General features: G+C 49.3%; 1 protein-coding gene across 1 annotated transcript in view; it reads right to left on the bottom strand.

Annotated features, from left to right (window-relative positions):
* LOC122379312 (protein Skeletor, isoforms B/C-like) overlaps window positions 1-20,803 on the bottom strand; it is a 45,345-nt gene that overhangs the window by 9,262 nt on the left and 15,280 nt on the right. Inside the window, exons 2-5 of the mRNA XM_043361402.1 lie at window positions 10,169-10,309; window positions 9,780-9,858; window positions 7,655-7,772; window positions 1,318-1,404 (exon numbers count right to left, since the gene is read on the bottom strand). Of these exons, the coding sequence (XP_043217337.1) occupies window positions 1,318-1,404; window positions 7,655-7,772; window positions 9,780-9,858; window positions 10,169-10,309 (425 nt within the window). The remainder of the gene's footprint in view (window positions 1-1,317; window positions 1,405-7,654; window positions 7,773-9,779; window positions 9,859-10,168; window positions 10,310-20,803) is intronic.

The raw sequence follows: 20,803 nt of genomic DNA, 5'->3' as shown, positions 1-20,803 counted from the left end.
GTTCACCATATTCAGGGAAAAAGTATAGTCTGAAGTCTGCAATACTTCATTACAAATACAACATTATCGTTAAGACGTGCAACGTGTGCTCGAGCTGTTCACATTTATTGCTTCTCCACTCCGCCCCCCCCCCCTCCTAAAAACGAAATACGGTTTATGACCCACATCTTCTATCTTACGTGCAGCGCAAAGTGGTAATAACACATAGGTATTCTTGGAAAACAAAAATACCTACCTGCAATGCTTGCTACTTTATCACATGGCATGAGGCAAAGGACGCAATTTTGTACTGCAGTGGGCGTGAAAATGAAAGGTAGCTTTGTCGGCGGGCGGAACCTGGGATCCGGTGCTCGACGTCTACCTATGGTCAATATCCGGTGGTCGGCGACATGCGACTGAACATTCTGTTCATATTTCGCAGTCCGCACCACGTGATACGCAATGAATAGCATCGGGTTCTCGTTCTTCCTCCCCTTCTCTCGCTCCCTCTCTCTCCCTCACACCCACGCTCTCTCCATCACTCCCTCTCCTGCTTCCGGCGATCGCCTCTTTCAGGTCAACCCCCAGTGCAAACGGCAAACGACGACCAACGGTCGCACAGCTCTGCAGCTATAGAAGCTACCGCCGCCAGCGCCGCGTGCCCAACAGCTCGCAAAGCTCATGATTCAGTGTCGGGCTAAAATAGATTTAGCGAAGCAAAATGAAGGGCCCGATTTAAATACATTGGACTTTGGACGACTAACGAGCAGCTCGGTCGAATGGCAATTTGGCACCGTCAATTATTATGCTAAAAATTACATTCGACGTGTGAAAACAAAACGTATTACGGTTTGAAAGGTTTCTGCGATACAGCTTAAGGGCTTTAATGGACGTTTTTTTTAGTTTACACTCAACACCGTTATTCTATTTTTTAATTATTATGGACATTTGATTGATATTATGGACGTTATTTTTATGGACATTTGATTGCCTTCAGGCAATAGAACAGTTAACTATTCATCCGATAACAACAATCAACAACATTACGACGAATCCATAGTTTTTTCGAGTAATTACCTATACAAAAAAAGACAAATGCCTGATAGAGCCACCATTAGACGTAGCAGTCTTCTCCCACAGCATGGTTCAAGTTCTGTTTGCTGAACAATCAACAGAGCTGCGAGCTGTTCGAGGAATCCGATACAATGAATTTCCAGTCCGGAAAACTTCTACAAATGACCTTTTCATTGTGCAGAGCTGTGCGATAGAAATGTTCTAGCGCGGTGATGTAACCGAAACCAACTGACCCAATGTGCAGCTATAACTCGTGCAACTTACGCCGTGCGCCAGCGTGGAGAACTTGCCCAACTGCACCTTCCTCGGTGGTACGAGGCGCTCGGGGATGAACACGTCACCAAAGTTCACCTGCGGAAGAAAACAATCAGCGTGTCAGGCGACAAAGTTCGAGCGGTCAGAGACGCACAGAGCATTTCCTGGCGCGGTGTGGGCCCACATGATATGCATGCACTGGTCACAAAACCATGCCTGAGAAAGCCCGCCACTTATCTTCAGTTTTAGCGATTGAATAACTTAAATGAATCATTTAAATTTGCCAGGCAAACATATGCACTATATAATACAAATAAAAGTGATTCCGAGGAAGATAGCGTTTGACTTGAACATCCGACCACGTAACTTAAATTAAAAGGAAATACAAGCAAAGCGAGTAAAACGATTAAACGTAACTCAAGGATGCACTGCGTGTTTCCAAAACACAGCAGTCGATCCATCACAGCCTCAGTCACGCTAGAGGTTTGAGGTCGGACCTGATAAACTTCCGCTTCTTCAACTCTCGTCCCGTGAGACCTCAGCTCGCACCACCATCCCTCCGACCCCCAGCTCTCGCCCACCCCTCCCGGCACTCCCAGCCCCACTCCCCCCGACCCCGTCTAGCAACATTAGACCGAGCGGCGCCTGCAGTGATCACCGCCGGCGACCCGCCGACTGCGAACCGTCGAGCTGCCCGACTCCGGGGTCTCCGGGAGAGCTCCGGGAGAGCTCCGGGAGCTCGTCCTTAGTCGCCCGATCGATCGCAGCCTCACGGCACGGCCGCGGCCGCCCAGCCGGGCACCGCTCGTCCACGTGCAGCACTCCCTGCGAGCCTCACAGCCCACGTCCCCGGGGAAACATCAGCTGTTCGGCAATTTGGGGATTATCTTCATGTGGGGAGAGGTGCATTTTCGTAATTAGGTTGATATTGATATGAGAGAGGAATGCTCACGTTGCATCGGTATCCCAAGCGATTAGGTAAAGATAGCTCATAGCCTTGTTCATAAATAAAATCAATTTAATATTAACTTTAGCTGAGTTTATCTATGCTAAGAACACCAGCCTATAGGCTTTATCTGGAAAATTCATAGTAGCGACTGAGAAGAGATCTAAGTAAACTCGAGTCGTATGCAATCAAGGTGTAACTATCAAGGCGTCTTGGGAGATGCTGGAAAAGATCAAACAAGAATTTGAAGCACGCCATTATTCCTTAAAAGAGTTCTTCAAGAAGAGCAGCAGAACTTCTCTGGCTATGCTCAGCTCACATCAACCTCAATTCGACATCGCTCTTCTCAACTTAAAACAAAAACACCCTCAATGGATCTAATACAAAAAAGTCACCAGATATGTCCTGGCTTTTTGTGCCTAAAACATATGCTAAAGAAAGGCAAATATTTTTTTTTTTGTATCAATAACATTACCCAACTAATTGAAAACTAACTTTTGTTAAAATAATCGAACAAGATCATTAATTTTGACCTTATGTAACAGTCACCCGCCCGGCTTGCTCCGGTAGTGCCGAGTCGGAGGAGGTGTGGGATGGACCCCGGCCGGGGAGCCAGCGCGGCGCCGCCGGCTCGGCACGCCGTTAAATTGTTATTGACCGGTCGCCGGGGACGTGGTCGAGCGCCGGGGCCACTGCACGCCGAGTCGTCTGATAGCCGAGCTCGGCGGATCGTTCTGGCCAACCACGGGCGAGAGGAGAGCCAGCCAAATGAGGGCCCGGACGACCCGCAGTGCCGATACCATAGGGCGGCGGTGCGGGGGTAACAGTGAGAGTTGGGTGGGGTGGGCATGTCGGGCTGAGATGTCAATCGGTTAGAAATTTTTTGATACACCAATGCTTAAGAAATACCGATTTGGTATGCGGTATCTGGAACCAAACATCATTATGGAGCGAGCGAAGCGATCGTAGTCTTTCGTAGATCAACGGAAATTTCTGGGTATGAGCGGCCGGCCGTGCGGACGCCTTTGCGAGACTTGTATCTTAGCAACCACTTGACCGATTTACATGCGGTAATTTTTGTAGGGTAGCTTCATGCGTTCTACCAATTATTGGACTATTCCGATGCATGTGAGTGACCCCTTGTGCAAAACGAAGAGGTGTCAGTTTTGTAACAACTGCAATATCTCGGTAACTACTGGGTCGATTGCGCTGAAAGTTGGTAGGTTGGCAGGCACCCACTAGGCGATGCATTTCCATGTGCCATAGTTGGGGTGCTGCTGCACGTGCGCACGTGCAGGGGCCGATTCAAGATCTCGAGAACGGCTGGACCGATTGCTCTCAAATTTGGTGTGCTCCAATTTGGCTCATCGCCCTCTCGCTCCATCTCGCTAGCTCCGTTAGTCGCCCCAAAAGGCGTTATACTGGCTGGCATGTAAAACTGGTTTTTAAATACCCATAAAATGTTTCCCATGGTTTTGATAATTTTATCTGTTTCCGTTTATCATGAAACATCGCTGGTAAGGTATGATTGTTTGCAGTTCTTACCTAGCTCGATTGTAATAGAGGACTATTAAAAATACAGCAGGTGAAATGCATCGCATACCTGCTAATGAACAACTTCGAAATGTTCTGCAGTGCACCTCAAACGCGAATGAGAAACAAAGGTTATGCTTGCACAATCCTACTAATTCATATACCATACCCACCCAGGCTATTTGCAGATCGACTGCACCGGCCAAGACAATGACCCATATAAACGCGGCCACTGAAGGGCGTATGATGGGTCGAATTAGCCTCACCCCTATAGACGGGTAAGTGTCGCCCACAGATTGGTCAATATGCTCAGCCTCCTTCAGTAATGGACTGCAAACAGCACCCAGCCGCTTCCGCGGTCACCCCGCCTCCGCGTATGATCCCATCGTGGCCACCGACACAATATGCTGGATCGCAACATATACGGATAGGTTTATCACGACCGGTTTTACGGACATTCTTTAGAGGAAGTTAACAACATTCTGTCACTTCGAACGAAATGTAGATGCTTACATAATAGGTCTATCCTTGCTTGCAGCTCAATAGAAAAAATCAAATGAAAGATTTGCTGGTAAATAACTAAAAATAAACATTAACTACCGACAAAATTCGAATGGTTTTAAAATGAGCGCCTAATCATCTTTCATAATTCTTTAATCATCTTTCATAATTTCATAAATTTCTAATTGAGCCATCATTTTGCGCGCGATTCATATGTAATGCAAGTGCAACGCACCACATCTTCCCTAATCCACATATCCATTGCGTCCCTCTGGCACCCTTACGCCAGGCGCCCCTCCCCCACGACTAACATTATTCAGTGTGCCCACAAGCAATGACGGCTCATGACCGCCAGCCGTGCGTGCGACCTAATGACTCCGTCACTGCCCCAGTACCGCGTCCTCGCGCGTGGCCGACACGGGGGGGGGGGGGTAGAGGGGGAGGGGAAGATGAGGAGCGTATCCGCACGGACCGATGCGACGGCCGACTCGCATCGTCCGGTTACCGGGGCGACCTGAGAGTCGATCAATGTCCCTGAGCGGCGGCGGCGGCGGCGGCGGCGGCGGGCCCGAGCAGCCGAGCGGGCAGAGCTGAGCACCTGCTGGGAGCGCTGGGCTCTGGTCTGGGAGAGCTTAGCTCTGGTCTGGGAGAGCTGAGCTATGGGCTGGGAGCGCTGGGCTCTGGTCTGGGAGAGCTTAGCTCTGGACTGAGAGAGCTGGGCTCTGGGCTGGGAGGGCTGAGCTCTGAATGAGCTGTTAGCTGGGTAGCTCCGGGGAGAGCTGAGCTCTGAGCTGAGTGGCTCATGGAAGAGCTTAACTATGGGCTGGGAGAGCTGTACTACAAGCTATAAGGCCCGAGAGCTAAACTTTGAGCTGGCGATTCTAGGTGAGCTCAAGTGAGAGGATCGACTTTTAGGAAAGCTAGGCTGAGCTGGACAGATCCTGGAAGAACTGAGCTATGAGCTGCACAACAGCCCAGCCAGGTTAAGTGCAGCTGTAACGAGTAGCTGTCGAGAGACCTCATTTGAAGCATCCAGGACAGTGAGACCGTATGTGTAGCTGTCTGCCCAATACTAAGTAACTGCTCGGCAAACTGAGCGGAGAGGACGAGCCACCAAGTGATCTATGTTCAGAGGAGCGACTATTGCGCTCGACAGAGTAAGGCAGCTACTAAACAAGCCATAGTGAGCTGACCTACGCTCCCGCCGCCCAAGTTGAGTTGAGGGACAATACGCAAGCGAAGGCCGCAGGTCAATCAAGTGCCATATATGTATTTATAGCAGGTCCAAGCTAAACCAAAATTTATTGAATACGAACCAAAAGAAAAGGTTCAGAATAAAATAAAAATAGATTGCGAGTAAATATAGAATGACCAGCCATCATAACAGCACAGGGTAAGAGCATGGTTGGCAGCCAAAAACAGGTGTATGCTACAGATTAAACTGTCAAGATTTGAAAACCACATTGCCGTCCCGCAGACCACAGCAGAGGTTTAGAGTTTAGACGGTTCAGTCGAGCGCCTTCTGAACTGTCGTTATAGCCCAACTGCAGAGTGGAGACAAAGCTCAGCCCGAGCGGGGCCGCTGGGCGGAAACACGGAGCGGAAACCTGACAATGCTCTGTCACAGTCACTGTCGGGGGAAACAGTTGTCACGCAATCGGCGTCCACCGCCACTGCGGTCGCAGACTCCTTTTCCCGTCTCGGTTCTTATCTCTACATAGGTACCACTCCAGAGTGGAGTTATGAGGCGTGTCCAACATTGCGTCCGAACTCCGAAGTCCAGAGACTGAATCCAGCGTCTGCGGCTGAGCCCGTTCATTTGGAGCTGAGACTGTCGCCAGAGATTGACCATTCGTGGGTGTCTTTATCCGTTTGTAGGCGCCTTTATCTGTACGTCTTTGTCCGTTCGTGGGCGTCAGTATCCGTTGGCCGCCAATGGCTCGCCGCCCACACCGGCAGCAGGCTGACCCATGACCTTCGCTGATCTCTCGAATCAGTACCTTGCAGACGGGCTGAAAGGCCATTCTTGGCTACACAGCGGACCCGGTGCAGAGTTTTTTTTTTCCGCTGACCTTTATCATGCCTAAATGTATTATGCAATACCCTCGTTACCTGTTAGCAGCTTAAAGTGAACGTGACGAATGACGGTCCATTATCCGACTCACAGCACGAACGCACCAAATACACGCCCGCATATCAGTAGCCTTGGATCATCAACGTTCCAAGGCATGTATGATGCATTGAATTTACAAAGCATGACGCTTTAACCAGCAGTGTGTAGAGTATGGATCGGATTGAAAGAATCATCGATCCTCCGCACCGTCCCGCCCCACCGTTCCCGTCCCGTCCCGTCCCGTCCCGTCCCGTCCCGTCTCCGCCTCGTCTCAATTGCCCCGTCCCGTCCCATCCCGTCCCGTCTCTGGCCCGTCCCGTCCCGTCCTGCTGTCCCGTTTGGTCGTCCAGCCTCGTCCCCGTCCCATTTCATCCGGTCCCGTTCCGCCCCGTTCCTTCTCGTACCGAAACGGGCGGTACGTTCCTTCTCGTACCGCCCGTTTCGTTTCGTCTCTTTCCGTCTATTTCCCGTCTCGTTCCCATTTCATCCTTGTCTCTTTCCCATTTCGTCCCTCAGCCGTTTCGTATTCTCCTCTCTGTCACCGGTAAAAAGTCAGCGAACGCTGCTCGTCTATCACTGTTGCGTTGGATTAGGTGGCGAGCACCCCTTTAAACCGGTGAATGTCGCCACTGAGATGGATGGATCTGGCACCGGAGCCACCGTGGGAGCCGCTAAAAGGCCAACTGCCGCTCTCAAATCACGCTGTTCCGGTGATATATAACGGCCAACAAGAGGGAGATCGAGCCACCATGTTGCCGGTCATATGATGACAAGTATGAAAATACGGTGAAGTAAAAGGATCGTGGATTTCAGTAAGAATTGTGAATCATGAACAAGCAAACCAAATATATTTAATAAACTTTAAAAAAGGCCGGTTGATATAAAAGAGCACAAGCCTCAAAGACAGACATAATTATTAAACGACCATAAGCAACAGCGGTCTTCTGCTGTGTCAGACGAGTAATGGGCAACCAAAGCCTTATTCATTAAGATGAAAATCATGATAAATATTCCATGATTAGGATCAAACAGGCTCATCCATTCTTTCGGGTATGGACTCAATGACCTCAGCTACAGTAACTGACTCAGGAATACCACAAGCCACAAAGGCTCTCATGCTCGTATACCTGAAAATGGATTTAGGGCATCTTGCAGGTTGATTTCCACGGGCCGTTTTCTAACTCCATCCGCTTGTCTGACATCCCGACCCATCTGGTAACTCCATTCCCCATCTGGCATCGGTCGTGACTCACCGTGAAGCGACGACACCAGATGGAGAGCCACTTCATCTCCTGGACCTTGAGGCCGGCCGGCAGGCGCAGCACGATGTCGGCGCCGCTGTAGCGCTGCAGCACCTTGTCCGGCCCCCGGCTGCGGCAAGGAATCAGCCGGGTCAGCAACGTGTGGTAAGTTAATTTTAGCGAGTTGGGCACAAAGGATTCGCGGAAGGATAAGGATTTCCGGTGACAAAAAATGCCAGCATGGCTGGACGAAAGCGCATCAAACTCAGACCACAATACTCCTGCATGATTCATGGTAATGGTACGGGAACTTGCCCTTGGTGGTAAAACAGTCAGGTAAGATGCAGTGGGAGAATGAGCCCGGGTGAATGAACTTAGGACTAACATGCAGACACGCCACGCTATCCCAACTCTGACGGGAGATTTTCAGAGTTCGGATTTGTGAAAACCGGTTCTTCAACGTGAGCCGGGTATAAGCGATAGTCGGACTCACTGCCGTCTTATGTCAGGTTCTCCCTCGTCACAACATGCCATTGAAAGTTATGTAGGTTCAGGCGATTGTATGGTCTGTGTAGTTGAGGCAGTGTTTACTCAAAACGGTAAATAATTTTGATAAAAAATAATAAGTGCGTCGCTCGCCGATCTTAAAAAAGGTTATACAGCTCGAACGTGCTGCACTTGGTTGTAAATTCAATGCGTCACATGCGAAACACAAATAGTTAAATTTGAATGCTTCATTACTTTGAATTGTATCTATGCATGCTTTCGTCATCGAAATTTTTAGAATTTAATCTTTGATTTTCAAATTAAATCAGAAGCACCTCTCAAACATACTTCCCTGCCTATATTTAGTCTGAACGTGTTCTCGGGTCCGGCTTTCTCCTCCATGCTAATTTCAAGCCGACCTCCGCAGCCACTAACGGCCATTCGCCGCCCGCCGTAACGGCCGCGTCGGCCATCGTCGAGGTCGACGGGGCCGCCTCATCGAGACCGGCGGGCCGTCAGCGCGCGGCCGGCGGCCGCCCGGTCGGCCGAGATTGACCCCGATCCATTCGGCCAGTGGTAAGCGACCGATTCCGGACGGCGAGCGGCATTGATTCGCGCTAAAGGGGGGGGGGGACGATCGACCACCGACCGATGGGGGGTTCTGGGGGGGATGGGGAGATCAGGGGGTGGGCAGCTTATGAAGACATTCCGCGGCCGAGGGCGGCGGCCGGGTGATTTATCGCCCAGCTATGGGCTGCTCCTGTGTATCAGGCGGCTACAGATGAACTCGCCAGAACAGATGGCGACAGGAAAAGAAAGAAAGTGGCAGACGAGAGGCATGGGTGATGGCAGGGGGCAGCAGCTGGTGTTCATGCCAATAAATCCACGTAGGTATGGGTCCTGAAGAGACAAAGATACATGTATTGAAATACGGAATTAGTGCAGAATTGGTTGAAGAATATATTAAAATGACCATCCCACCCTAACATTAGTTTTCAGTTGAGATAGCCAAAATGAGGTCCCTGGCTTGCACTTACCGGTTTGAGCACTCACAAGATCGAGGAATGCCTCAAATCGAAAATATCTTATTTCAAAGTTGCAGCACTTGGATTCAGAGGGGCTAATGCATTAGAATGCCCCCTCTGAATGTGTGACGTCAGCGCAGATCTAACGATTTTAAATCTTTTAACTAAAACGTTTGGTAGCACGCGGTGGTATATGCTGCTTTGCGCGCAACAAGTGCCGCACTTTCAAAAAAAGTCGCTAGGAACAGCGGAGATCCCAAAAGTAAACAAAAGTAAAAGTCGAATATATTGAAAACCTGTGAATATTTTTCGATGAAATTTGGTAGATATTCGTTTGCGCGCTTTCTGAACCGAGCAACATCACTTTCATGCCAATTCAATAACTTTTTTGAAGGTGGAAGGGTCCCTTGTCTGTCGACGTTGGCTAATTGCAGTTAAAATGCTTTATTCGTTATGAAATGAGGCTTGGCAGTTCGAAAAATATCAAATTCGACGAGAAGGATTGCGCTGATTTTATGCGCCAACTAACGCCAGAACATCCTATATATGTAGTTATGTGCTGGACATTGGAGCGGATACGAGGGCACAGATATGGTAGCCCAGCATCCGGTGGGTGGTGACCTCACCTTCTGTCGTCCGGGTAGGGCAGCAGAATACCCTGAGGACTCGGCTGCGGCGTCTCGTAACCGATCCAGAAGAAGGCATCTGAAACCGACGGCAAATATAGCAGCATAACAATCAGGGCTACGGAGGGGCTGAAATGCAACCTGGAACGCATTTTTCATGCACATTGCACATTTGGACAATTTCCTATTCAACGTTGACTTGAGAGAAAAATAAAAGAAACAAAATGATTGCCCTGTCCGAGTCGCAGGAGTTTTAGATGAACAATGACATACTCTTCAAGTTTTCAATGTAAAGAACAAACATTGTTCACTAACTGTGCAGCCTCAAAAATATGGTCTGGTCAACGCATTATTATAAAGCGACAGGAACCGCTTCAACTCTGACTGACCTGGACCCTGGCCATCGTAGCTGAAGTCCTTGATGAAGATAGTGTCCTCACTGGCTGCATACACTGTGCCCGCGATACCGTGGGCGTAGTTTTTGAACCGACCGATGTAGGCTCCGTAGTAATCCTGTTGAGCGAATGTCACTGTCGAAAGAGAAACGAGAAGTTAGGAGAGAACGGAGGTAGCTCGAGAGAGAGAGAGAGAGAGAGAGAGAGAGAGAGAGAGAGAGAGAGAGAGAGAGAGGAGAGAGAAGTGAGGAAAGAAAGAGATGATGGAAGAGAGAGAGAGAGAGAGAGAGAGAGAGAGAGAGAGAGAGAGAGGGGGGGAGGGAGAGAGAGGGGTATGGGGGAATAGGAGAGAGATTAGGGCATGAATGCAGAAAGAGCTCGTGCTCTTGTGGTTTCTTGGTCGAAGCCTCACTTTTTCTATCATAAACAGACAACTTACGCGACCACCAATATTTTCTCGATAAGCGAAATCATTATTTCATTTCGGTAAAGCTCATCACTGCATAACGAAGAGTCATTGTTCCCGATGGACCGCGGGAGACGCCCGTCGATGGCGCTGGCCAGGGACAGCCGGACGACCATCCTGTTACGCCAACAAGATGAGCCGATCTCGGACGGGAAGTTATCGGCTGAGCGCCAGGCATGACCAGAGTGCCAGATCGGCCGCCGACAAACGGAAAAAGAGCAGTGCGGTTCGAGCCGGGCCCGGAAACCGTGTCTAGACCGGGGCGAGGGAAAGTGGCTGGTGCCGAGCAAACGGTTAAGATCGAGTAGGAAATCAGTGCAAGGTAAACCTACAGAGGAGAGTAGGATACGATCGGTGGACAAAGACATGCCGTAATGATTATCTCGTAGTGGTATGGGGAAGATTGGGGCGAGTGAAATATGTAGGTGATGCGAGGATAAACTCATTGTCCATTGTTCTATCGATTATCAATATTATTGACAACATATTTCGTACCTTATTATTGCAAACGTACGGTTGCATTGGCACGGTTCGCTCATACGGTGCGTGCAATACTATTGAGTTGCGGATTACGGAATGAAACGTTGCTTTTCCAAGAGATGAGGGTCGAATGTATGCCTGTCACGTAATAATGATATCCTTTTTGAGTAAACATATACTTATAGCTATTTTACTAATATTCACAATAACATCCATGTAAAAAACGTGTCTTTTACATGTGCTGTTCCGTTACGGTTCCCAGCCCACTGGTGTACGAACATAAATCCGCCTGGCATTTGTATGATATTTACAAACAACTCCATAAATAAACTAGGGAAACGGCTGGGAATTCCTTAGCTACGCATGATTTTCTCAGCTAATGCGAGGCGTGAAATGTTAGCGATACTACATGTGCCCAGTGTAGATATGATTACACCTACACTGCTATACTCGTATTTGCTGTAATCATCAGTAGAAAATATTCCTATCACAGATGCCAGTATTTCTGCCGCTGACTGGCATCCAGTCCAGGCTATATTTTCCCACCATTGGGACACGATCAAGAGTCTGACGTCACCGTACGTGGGAGTGCAACGAGAATAGAATGGAGTGACCCATGCTCCGCGCGCAGAGCCGAGCAGCATTGCGGCCGGGCCGCGATATCGAGTCTCTCGGAAACCGAGCCCGTCCGGCGGCCAGGAAGCGGGGAATTTTCCCACAATCGTGCACGCCGAGCCGCGTTTCTGGAAATCCCTTGACCGAAAGACGCGGTTCGCTACTCCGGACCGCCAAGCCTTGGTGGCCGGACTCTCTAACATAGTTATCAAACCGCAATAGAGAAGAAACCACTTGCGACTCTCAGTCCCCTTGTCCTTACCTTTCCTTCCAATATGTTGATTTCTTCGATACACATTAAAATAGTAGAACTATGAAGGCTGAATCAGGAAGAGCGAAAAGAAACTCAAAATAAGCGCTGCCTTTTTCAGCAGAAAATTCTTTGATACCTACAACCAACACTGAAGTTACCAAAGTCAAGTCTGGCGGAGGCAGCCCTCTCGCACTCGCCGACTCCTAGTCAAACCTATTGATGATGATCACGATTTCAGAATGTCCCCAGTTCGAAGTATGTGATTCTTTCGGTATCGTCCCTTGGGTGCCGCCTCGCCCTCTCCGCCGCCGATTCCTCCTGGTCGTCGAGGCCGCTAAATTCGCCGGCTCTGCCGGCCACGCCGCCCGTAGTAGTGGTGTGCCAGCTTTACGTCCGTTCTTCGGAATACAGATGAGAGCAGATAGGCCGGCCAAGCGCCCAGATCCCGGCTGATTGTTTCTAAAGGCGTATAAACAGCGTAGCGGACTTGTGAGCTACGGCACAGTCCCACCGCGGCGGACTTGTGAGCCACGACACGGTCCCACCGCGGCGGACTTGTGAGCCACGGCACGGTCCCACCGCGGCGGACTTGTGAGCCACGGCACGGTCCCACCACGGCGGACTTGTGAGCCACGGCACAGTCCCACCGCGGCGGACTTGTGAGCCACGGCACGGTCCCACCGCGGCGGACTTGTGAGCCACGGCACGGTCCCACCGCGGCGGACTTGTGAGCCACGACACAGTCCCACCACGGCGCGCAGGAAATGTAGACACGTCGTCGACACCGGCGCATCTTCGGAGCCCCGACATACTCTTAGCTGATGGTTAAACTGGCTAAAGTAACGACGCATGCATTGTGACAGGCAAATTTTTCCCATAACCTATTTACTCTCAGCTGTTGAGCCGTTGGCCGTCAGCTGTTAGGCACCATGTCTGGAATTATTGCACGCCTTATTGCACGGCCAGTATTGCATTATTACTGCACTACTGTTATTTCCATTTTCCAACAGCATAACAGTGCAATTACAATGCACAATGGCAACGACTTCAGCAGCGCAGCAGCCAGTCTAAAGTTCGAGCCATCGTCCAGACAGGCATATTGACCGGTCCAATAAAGGAGGGCATTCGGGTCATTTGTCCCTCCCGCGGCATTCGAAAAGAAAACTTTAGCTTATAAAATTTAAATTGCACAAGGCACAAGGAAGCGAAATCCAATGAGCTTTTAAAGATAACTTTTTTGGGAAGAGAAAACATGCCCCATGCGTCTCATTCAACTTTCTTGATCCACCAATGGGCTGCCAAATGATTTGATATGCCAAACGTCGACGGCGCCATGCAAACATCAAAATGTTACTTCTGAAGGCTGTTAAAGCTCTCATCTTTACTACTTTAATTTTCAACTCAACGTTTTCTTCATTCGGTCCTATAGCTCTGAGTGTGAGCTGTATATACTTATACAGCCCGCACGTATTGTGTAAGGTGTGCGGGGGAGACTGTAATAATGTTCGGTGATAGTCTAGTCCTTCCTCAAATAAGACACTTTGACTTTTCACGTTATATTGCAATGAGCCAAGACAAAATTTGACGGGAGAGTTAGAAGTAGCCCGACGGGAGAGCGGCTCCCGTGGGTGCGATGGGTTGGCCAGATGGTTCGGAACTCCCTCACTCGGCCGGGGGCTGTGCCCACTGCGGCTCGGCACGCGTCACAACGCTGTTATTGACCAAATTAATGTGTTCAACAATATCAAGCATATTCGTACATCGGTGTACCATCCCCAATCAAACGGAAAATGCGAAAGATACCATAGGGTACAAAACGGTTCGGTTAGCGGTTTGGCTATTTTTGCAAAATGAGGCACAAACCGGCGGTAGTAGGAGCACATGCCTATAAATGAACGAACGCCTCTGACGTCCGTTGGTGGCTCCAGATTTTGAATAACGCTAACTTTTGCTGGATCCGGTTTGACACCACTGGCGGAAACGACATGGCCTAGATAATTTACCTCCTTTTTCAAGAACTCGCACTTTGACATTTTCATTTTTAGTTCGGCGTTCCGTAACCGCGAAAAGATAGCCTCAATATGTTCCAGATGGTCCTCAAATGTTTTTACGACGCACCAGTAAGTGACAGTTCAAATGATTCCATGGCGCCGCAAATTTTCTCGGACCCCCCTGACATTTCTGACAATACTTCGGAGGATTCCTCAGACAACGTACCTCTTGCTGAACTTCAAAGACGCTGGAAACGTCAAAAATCACCTGATACGAACCCTGAGGACAACATGCCTCTTGCAAAATTAGCAAAACATTTATCCAAAGGTGCCACGGAAACGTTCGCAGAGACTCCCAGGGAATCTATTAAAAGACCACGCATTCTGTCTGACACCCAAAATTCAGAGGATGAAACTCGGTCACCGCCTGAAAAATCTGGCAAATACGATTCAACCAGTTCGGACTCTGAAATCTCGGGCATGGAAGGACCTGACGCTGGTGAATGTTGTGTGCGTGTGAATGCGACTAACCCCAGTGTGCGTGAGTCCAGTACAAAAGCAATCGCACTGCAGGTGATTGAAAATTATTGAGCTACAATGGAGAGGATGCTGGCTCAACTGTTGAAGTCATAGGATATGTCGTGGATTATATTTGTAGTTTGCAGGCTAGTGTGCCTATGTTTTAATCTGGCCGTAGTGCCATTGGATTGTGAATTGTTGTGGATTAGGCTGGTGCGCCCAAAACTTTTGGATGTGGCCAGCGTGCCATTGTGATGTTTAATTATGTGTCGTGAACGATGGCCTAGTGAGCCTATACATTGTGTTATGCCTAATGGACAAGAGGACCATTTAGTTTATGTTATATTTGACCCGTGCGTCATTGTGCCACCAACGTGCTTGTGTGTGAATTATGTCGTTATCCGTCGGTAACTTCCGTTTGTGCACTTACAGATATGGAAGCGAGACTGTTTATCCCCATGTCTCTCTTGCTGACACCTGCTGCGACCAACGTTCTCTTCTCCCCCCGCTCTTCTTCTCACGTGCCTGAATATTAAATATGTTTCTCGTAATTCGGGTCTTTGCCCTTCTGCCCCACTACGCCGTTACATCCCCAGCTCAAATCCTAACCCCGGCTCATCTGTGCTGCCACAAGACACGACCGACGCTGCAACGCTCCATGACCTGATCCGACCGATCAGCACCGCCCGTCCAGACAAAGGCACCCGTCCCAGCTCACCCCGAGCTCTAAACAATACATGCCGCCTGCTGCGCACCACAATGATAAAGAGAGCTTACGAAACCCCTCTAGCCGGCAGAAGGTGAACTCGACCGGATGGCTCCGATGACTGGTTCGTCAGTCCTGGCCTCGCCACCTGAGCCAGAGGCGCTGTTGCCCAACGTCAGCGCCCGGCCGGCCCCGTGACGTCCGGTGTCAGACTGACTGACACCCCATCACTGCTGACGTCGCTGGGAGCCGCCGAACAACGAGCTGACACCGGTCATCTGACATCATCGGGGGGCCATCCGTGTCATCGCCGGTCACCATTCTTCATCGCACGCTTCACCGCTCGGCTGGCACGCGCGCACGCCCGACGTAAGCCGAAGCAAGTCGCCGTCGCGAGGCTGCCGCTGCCGCCGCACTGCTGTGATCGTCACTCTGCTTCGCCCTGCACGAATTCGCTCGCTCTCTGCTTCGACTGGCCGGCGTTAGACGCTCGCTGACGTAAGCCTAGACCGAAATAATAACCCTTGGGCAAGAATGACGTGGAATGATGTGTTCAAGTAGAACTTGCGCAACTGTTTCTGCACTTTTTGACGAGGTAGCAAATGATTCCGGCCAACCCGAGAATAAATCAACAACATTGATGATATATCGACCAGTATAGCACCTTTTGGGGCGACTAACGGAGCGAGCGAGGGGGTGAGTCTTGCACGTGCGAAATTCGAGGGGGTACCTCCAACTGACTTGTGCACGGCACCCTACTGACCGGTTTCTAGCGATGTGCCAAATTTGAGCACAATCGGCCCAGCCGTTCTCGAGATCTGGAAGCGGCACCCTGCACGTGCGCACGTGCAAAATGGGTCCCAGCTGACTTTTGCACGGCACCCTACTAACCGGTCCCTAACCGCGTACCAAATTTGAGCGCAATCGGTCCAGCCGTTCTCGAGATCTGGAATCGACCCCTGCACGTGCGCACGTGCAGCAGCACCCCAACTCTGGCACATGGATATGTATTGCCTAGTGGGTGCCTACCTACCTGCCAACTTTCAGCGCAATCGGCCCAATAGTTACCGAGATATTGCAACAATTACAAAACTGACACCTCTTCGTTTTGCACGTGGCACGTGCATAAGGGGTCACCCACATGCATCGGGAATAGTCCAATACTTGGTAGAAGGAATGAAGCTACCCTACAAAAATTACCGCATCTAAATCGGTCAAGTGGTTGCTGAGATATAAGCCTCGCAAAAGCGTCCGCACGGCCGGCCGGCCGGCCGGCCGGCCGCTCATACTCAGAAATTTCCGTTAATCTAAGGAAAGACTACGCTCGCTTCGCTCGCTCCGTAATTACCTCCATAACTTTCAGGAAAGGGGCCACAAGTGTCAATCGCAACCTGTTCGAATGGGTATTTTGGTATTGGCATTTTCTGAAGCGGGGGTCGCACTCGGCGTAGTTTTCGCATGTTGCAAGCAGCGCAATTTTGTGAAAATCCGACTACATCGCGATACATTCCGGACCAGAAATAACGAGAACGCAGTTTGTCATTATACGTTTTGTCAATACTCTAGATGACCGCCAAAATAACCCGAATGTACCTCGTCAATCAACGGTTTTTGCAGAAACTCCGGAATAACAAGTTGCATGCCCACAAAATTTTCGCACTTTGTCGGTTCAGAAACCCTGTACAATAATCCGTTGTCCATGACATAAAACGTTGCTATACTAACATGATTTGGGTGGGTTGGATCCTCCAAAATTTTCACAATTCGCTGAGTCTCAGCGTCCTCGGACTGGAGTGTTTGAAAATCGGGATGATTGTTCAAAAACTCACGAAACTTCTCCTTTTTGTTCTCCTCAGCGTCCTCACAAGTAATAGCTGTTTCCAGTTGCACGGCAGGTGCAACATCCGAATCTATAACATGAACACTACGTCTATTTACACTATTTACATTGCATTGTCCACAAACGCTTTCCTTCTTCCGGCTCACGTAATCAGTGGGGCCTGGTGACGAATCATTCGTCTCTGGTCGGCCAAAGCGTGACAATGCGTCAGCGACAACATTCTTGCTGCCACTCACGTATTCTACATTACACCCGTATTCATCCAACATCCAACAACGAAGTCTTTCAACTATGCAGAAAGACTTCGCGCCGCGGCAGACGACTTATTTGACAACATCGACAGCGACGAGGCCCAGGGAATGCTAGTCGACACCTTCCAAAGAGGACTAAAAGACGACCGGCTTGCTCGGACTCTGATCCGAAAAAAACTGCAGGACATTAGACGAGCTCGAAAAGGAAGCTGTGGACGAACAACAGACGGACAAAATATTTCATCTATACAGACGGGACGATGAGCCGATGGAAGTCGACGTAGTGAGGAAGGATGAGGTAGAGGAACTCAGGAAGAAGGTAAGTGAACTAGAAGCGAAACTGGAAGAAAAGCGTCAGCCACAAACCCGTCCCCAGCCATTAACCAACAGACAAAACAGACCACGCATGACCACACGACCGCTACCACCTCCACCGACCCATATGTACGCTCCGACACAACCAAGACCACCACCGCCACACATGTACGCTCCGACACAACAGATGCCACCGCCACCACTTCACATGGTACAACGTCCCACCGCCCCCACAACAACACACACCGCCACAAATGGACATAAGACGGCCGCCCGATCTGCTCTATCTGCGGTCGGATCGGGCACACCAGCAGATTCTGCCGGGCGGAAAACTGAAAAGGGCCCCTGGGAAAGACGGACCTCCTAGGCGGGCCCAAACAAACGGTGGTCCAAGAGATCCCGTTTCATCCAATATTCAAAATGGCCCCCAAATTGCGCGCGTCTCGGTAAAACCTGACACACCAATGTGCTGGTTACACTTAGGAGGTAGGAAAACGTATTTGTGGATTCGGGTGCGGATATTTCCTTGATCTCTAAGGAGGCTTTTGACAAAATTCCAAGGAAAAATATTCGCGAGTTTTCAACTGCGGGCTGCACCCCTCTCCAATCAGTGTCAGGACATATAGGCTGGAAAATTTTGCAACGACTGTGGTTCAGGTCAGTATCGCTGGTTTTGATCAGCCCTACCGTTTTCAGGTTGTTAAGGGGCTTAAAAATCAGTGCATCTTGGGAAATGACTTTCTGACGGAATTTTCGGCCCAACTGGACTTCGGATAAAGAACTCTGAGCTTGGATGGTCATATCATCCCTCTTCGACCCCAAAAACTAACATGTCATTCTGCAACTTCGCTCATTCGTCTGTCAGAACCGGTCACACTTCCTGCTCAGTCGTACGTGGAAATTCCTGCAAAAGTCAATCGTGAACAGCTCATTAACCAGGATTGTTTAGTTCAGCCGCTGAACAATGTGCCGATTTTAGGAGACGAACCTGGTCTTTCGTTAGCCCACGAGCCGCTGGGGGGGGGGGGGGCATAAAGTTGCCCCCCTTTACGTTTTGTGAAATATCTCCGAAACCTGATGAGCTACGAAGGTGAAACTTGGCATAGCTTCAAATGAATACCTAGGCAATGTTTGAGGAAAGTTTGGTGGTTGTAGCGCCTAAGATGACGTCACAGTGACGTCATAAAGTTTTGCCGTTTTCCGATATGGACCATTTCTGATGACGCTGAGCATGAAACTCAACTGTAAACGAACTAGACAGCACCTGCTGTCATCCTAAAACATCTAACTACACTTCCATCTAGTTTCTGACCAATAATCGACCCTTTATATTCGGTCCCATATATCTGATGTATCGTGAGGAATATGAGAGTCGCAAATCTATAATTTCACTTATGACGTCACTGTGACGTCATTTCAAATTAGATCGACACCAAATTTGGACACAACCTCGGCTAGGTATTCAGGAAGATGTGTGCGAAGTTTCGCTTCTCTATCTCTTCGCGTTGCGACGATATCGTCGCAGAAGTAAAGGGGGGGGGGCAACTATATGCCCCCCCCCCCAGCGGCCGGCGGGTGGCGCGGGGGCCCAGCGGCCGCCGGGTTAGTAAGTATAGTGTTAGCAAGGTCATCGAAACACGTCAGATTGTTGTAGTCATTGTTAACGCCACCGGCAGGGACTATACGTTGCCCGCTCGCTCTGTGGTTGGGATCGCTGAGGTAATTGAGGACATTGAATCGTGCATTTCGTCTGTGAACCAACCCAGTCAGGATTCAACAGGACCGGATGACATTCCGGAACTTCAAAAGGCTGACCTGTCTCATATGTCCGAACAACAGCGCCAAAAGTTATTGGCTTTATTGGAACGCAACAGTGACCTCTTTGCTAAAAAAGATTGTGAATTAGGGAGGACTCATCTTTTGAAAGCGAAAATTGACACCGGCGACCATCCTCCCCAGTGGGGGGGGGGCATATGTTACCACCCTGTCGCGTTTTTTTTTCGTATAAATAAAAACCGCGGCGCGTAGCGCCGCGCCGCTTGTGGTAGCTTTTGGTACATCAATTTTGGACAATGTTTGAAATTTTTGACCCCAGGTCATGTCAGGTCAGGTCACTAGATCAAGTTAACTGACCAAGCCTAAAAAAGTTTGCAATCATGTCCAGCCTGCAGTGTTTGTCAGAGAGGTTTCAAACTTGGTGGATTACATGATGTTATGGGTGCCTACAAGTTGTATATCTCGGATTTTTTATATGCGTGACCTAAGGTCAGGTCAGTGGCGTGACCTTTCCATTATAAGTCAATGGAGAAAAACGAAAATGCCTCTAGATCCGTGTGTACGCATAGGAACAGTCCAAATATTTTAGGATAACAATGATTTGGACCACCCGTGACGACCAAGGTGTCTTTTTTGCTAATAGCCTCTTGAAAGGTCATCCGAGGTCATTTGAGGCTACAAACAGTTTTTTGCCAATAAGTAATAACTCTCGATTGGAAAGAGATAGAACGCTGGGGTTGGCCTCATTGTGTTTGTCTTGCCGAGACGCATCGACTGATATGCAACATGACCTTTTCCGGTCAGGTCATGACCTTGACCTGAGGTCAAATTTTGAAGTTGACCTTTCAAGGTCAAATTATAGTTCATTCGACGCGTCTCGGCGAGAGGAACACGATTCTGGCATTAGAAATGACCTAGTTTTTTTTTAGTCAAAAGTTATTGTCGAAAAACACTTTTCTAAAAAACAGCTATTTTTGGAGTTTTTGCCCTCTGGAGGCTAAACCGTTGACCTGAGGTCATTTTTGATGATGACCTTATCAAAAGAAGAGTTCAAAAGCTATCGATTGCTTTTCCCAGCGTTTTTCTAGCTATCATAGTTCCTGAGATAATGGCATGTTTTCTGAAAAATATAATGACAATTCGCAAATTTTGACCTTTGATGACCTCTGGTGACCCCAATATTGCTCTAAGATGAAAAATGACCGAAATACTTTCAAACGTACGCATCAAGAGCTATCGACTGCTTTTTATCACGTCTTTCTAGCCCTCTTAGTTTTTGAGTTAGAGGTGGGTGGTAACATATGCCCCCCCCCCCCCCCACTAGGGCGAAGTTGGCTGAGACCGCCACTGGGGCGCGGGTTAAACAAAATCCATATCGGCTACCATTCAGTCAACGACAACTAGTGCAAGAACATAT

Source organism: Amphibalanus amphitrite, unplaced genomic scaffold (assembly GCF_019059575.1).
Source record: "Amphibalanus amphitrite isolate SeventyFive unplaced genomic scaffold, NRLGWU_Aamphi_draft 000075F_arrow, whole genome shotgun sequence".
Classification (NCBI taxonomy): domain Eukaryota; kingdom Metazoa; phylum Arthropoda; class Thecostraca; order Balanomorpha; family Balanidae; genus Amphibalanus; species Amphibalanus amphitrite.
This window is presented reverse-complemented; position numbering and strand designations above follow the sequence as displayed.